This window comes from Solanum tuberosum, unplaced genomic scaffold, assembly GCF_000226075.1.
Source record: "Solanum tuberosum cultivar DM 1-3 516 R44 unplaced genomic scaffold, SolTub_3.0 scf00147, whole genome shotgun sequence".
Lineage (NCBI taxonomy): Eukaryota > Viridiplantae > Streptophyta > Magnoliopsida > Solanales > Solanaceae > Solanum > Solanum tuberosum.
Window position 1 is genome coordinate 517,566 of NW_006239070.1, and position 3,172 is coordinate 520,737.

Sequence of the window (3,172 nt, forward strand, 5' to 3'; positions counted from 1 at the left end):
AAAAAGTTTTTTATATATATAAATATATATATTTTTTTTTTTTTTTTTTTTTTAAAGTTCGATAAGTTTGACTTCCAAATGTTAATACCTTCACGTAAAATGAGACGGGAAACAATTTAACTTAAACTTTTCACTCTTTTTTGGCCTCCAATAACAAGTTTTCACACCCACACAAATGTTACCTCTCAAACTTCACTATTTACTTCGAATAAGTTTCAAGTCTCTTAAAAAAAAATACACATACACAAATATTATAAATCTCATCTTTGAATAAGTGTTTTAGCTAATTTTCTAACCTCTTTTTTATTTTTTTTTAAATTATAGAGACTGCATAAATTAGGGGCTCGAAAATTTGTAGTAGTTGGAGTTGGACCTCTTGGGTGCATTCCATTTATTCGTGCCATTGGATTAATAACAAAGGGTAAATGCTCTGTGGAGGTAAACACATTAATCAGAAATTACAATAAGAAACTAAAGGCGGAGCTACATAGATTGAACAAAGATATCAAACCTAAAGCCATCTTCATATATGCTAATTCATATGATGTTTTCAGAGAGATCATACTAAATCATAAACAACACGGTACGTCTTTCCTTCGTTGAGCTGTGTGACCATCTCATTTTGTAATGTTATAATGTTGACGAATACATACATACGTACTCTTTATTTAAAAAATTATATTTTTCAATATGACGTGTGACATGTGTAAATTTATGAACACGTGTTACCTGCCCTATTAACATGTTGAAGTATGATTGACTCATCTAAAAGTTGGTCAAGACACTTCAACATCATTAACTAGTTGTAGTGATGGTGACCAAAGTCAAACCTAGCCTTAATGTACTGATTCATCATGTGAATCTAATAACTTTTGCCCAAATTATATATTTGAACTGGGAATCCATTTTTTATCATATACTTCAAATTCATTATAACAGATGATAAAAGGAACCGAGAAGAAGGTATCAACAACAACTGGTTTTATTACTTGACAACTCATGATATTCATATCGATCTATTATGCAATGAGACTTGAACTCATAACATGTTACCTGCTCTATTAACATTTTTGAAGTATGATCGACTCATTTAAAAGTTGGTCAGACACTTCAACACCATTAACTAGTTGTAGTGATGGTATTGGTGACCAAAGTCAAATCTAGCCTTAAAGGACTGGATTCACATGAATCTAATAACTTTTGCCCAAACCATATATTTGAACAGGGAATTCAATTTTTATCATATACTTCAAATTCTGAATCCGACTTTATGATCATTTAATTTATTAACAATATTTTGTTTTGTGAAATTTATAGGATTTGAGAATGCTGATGCACCATGTTGTGGAGGATACTTTCCACCATTTGTTTGCTACAAGGGAAAAGATGCTAACACAAGCTCTGTGATGTGTAATGATAGAGGAAAATATGTGTTTTGGGATGCTTATCATCCAACAGAAGCTGCTAATGTTATAATAGCAAAAAAGTTCTTGTATGGTGATGCTAGTGTAATATCTCCTATTAACATTCTTCACCTTCACAATTATGGTTCCTAGTATTGGAAAATAATATATCAATGACCTATTATTATCTACACTAGTATGTTCTTTTTAACGATTTAAATTTTTAGATAATATCGTCACATGCTTAAATATGGAATCAGAGCAGACAATAGGTTATGCATTCAAATCTTACCGACAACTAAGAAGCAAAAATATATTTTAGCCTATTTGACTCATGAAAAACAATTAGGTCCTCTTATGAAGGACATGTCAAGACATAATATAATTAAACAATTAACATTTCTCTTTTCATTTTATTTTTTAAGCTTTTAGATGAAATTACCGTACGCACGGTCGGAATTAATAAAAGAGGACAGTATATTAATTGCACCAATAATATTAGTAAATGTGAGTGTGCTAAGTCAACTAGATGTTTAGCTGTTGGAAGTTGCAATAATGCATGTGCTGGATGGACCTTTTTTGTTGGGTTATATATATGCATAGGGTATAAATGACTACTTCAAACACCCAATTAATTAGCTCATTTAAAAGAATATAAAATAAAATTAAAAAAACTCCAGGTGTTATATAGGAATAAAAGTGTCATTTTGCTGGCATGTGACACTTTGGCCTGCTTTAGTGTCACTAATTAATTTTATTTACGGAAAAGGATAAAAATATCTTTGGACTATCCGAATAGGTTCAAATATACCTTTCATCCACCTATTTATCTAAAAATACCCCTCAATCTACCTTTTTGATCCACCTTTACCCTTAAAACCAACAATTTTTTCTTAAATTATTATTATTATTATTTTTTATTATGTGGCAGATTTCTATTTGCTAAAGTTAAAACCCCACCTTCAGCCCTTTATTTAACCCACCCCATGACCCATACCCATCTAATTAAAACACCCGACCCTTTACTAATAACATTATTTTATATAACTGAACTTATAAATATTACAAAAGCTTATTTGTAGAATTTTAACCTAATATTGTTTAATTTTAATTTTTGTATCTAGCCAAATACTGATATTAATGAAAATTTAATTTTTGCTAGAAATTTTTTTCGTACCTACACTTATTATAGAAACTTTCACTAAAATATAAATGAGAGTTAAAATTTTTCTTTATTATTTATGATAATTTAATATTGAAATTTTGTTCCCAACCCATAATTTTGGAGTAACAATTTTTTATTTTTTTTTAATATATGTCATGTAATTTTTTCGAGAAAATTTAGTGAACCACTTGCCACTGTCGCCATGAAGAACTCGATGCGGCTCCTTCTCAGAAAACAAAAGAAGTACATTTTAGTTTTCTTTTTGTGCAGAAATATCATTTTGATTTACTCAATACAACAACAGTTCAAAAAATGATGCAAGAGAGATTTGTTCTTCTCATACAGAAACAAAAGATTTTAGACATAAATGATTAGGGAAAATACATTCCGTATAACTTCACAACTCAAATCATACAATGCTCCTTTCGTGATGCATATAATGAAACATTCCCAATATTTTCCCCAGAAACCAGTCAATTCAAGAACCATTCACCATAAATGTTTCAAAATGAAAGAGACGGGTGTTTGAATTAAATGGGTAATTGGGTCATAAGGTGGGTTAAATTAAGGGGTGAAGGTGGGGTTTTAATTTCAGCAAATAGAA

General features: G+C 29.9%; 1 protein-coding gene across 1 annotated transcript in view; it reads left to right on the forward strand.

The window, feature by feature from the left end:
- The window catches only part of LOC102601952 (GDSL esterase/lipase At5g41890), a 4,436-nt gene extending 2,875 nt beyond the window's left edge, over positions 1 to 1,561 (forward strand). Inside the window, exons 4-5 of the mRNA XM_006352153.1 lie at positions 325 to 583; positions 1,318 to 1,561. Coding sequence (XP_006352215.1) covers positions 325 to 583; positions 1,318 to 1,556 — 498 coding nt within the window. The 3' untranslated portion in view covers positions 1,557 to 1,561. The remainder of the gene's footprint in view (positions 1 to 324; positions 584 to 1,317) is intronic.
- The last annotated feature ends 1,611 nt before the right edge of the window (positions 1,562 to 3,172 follow it).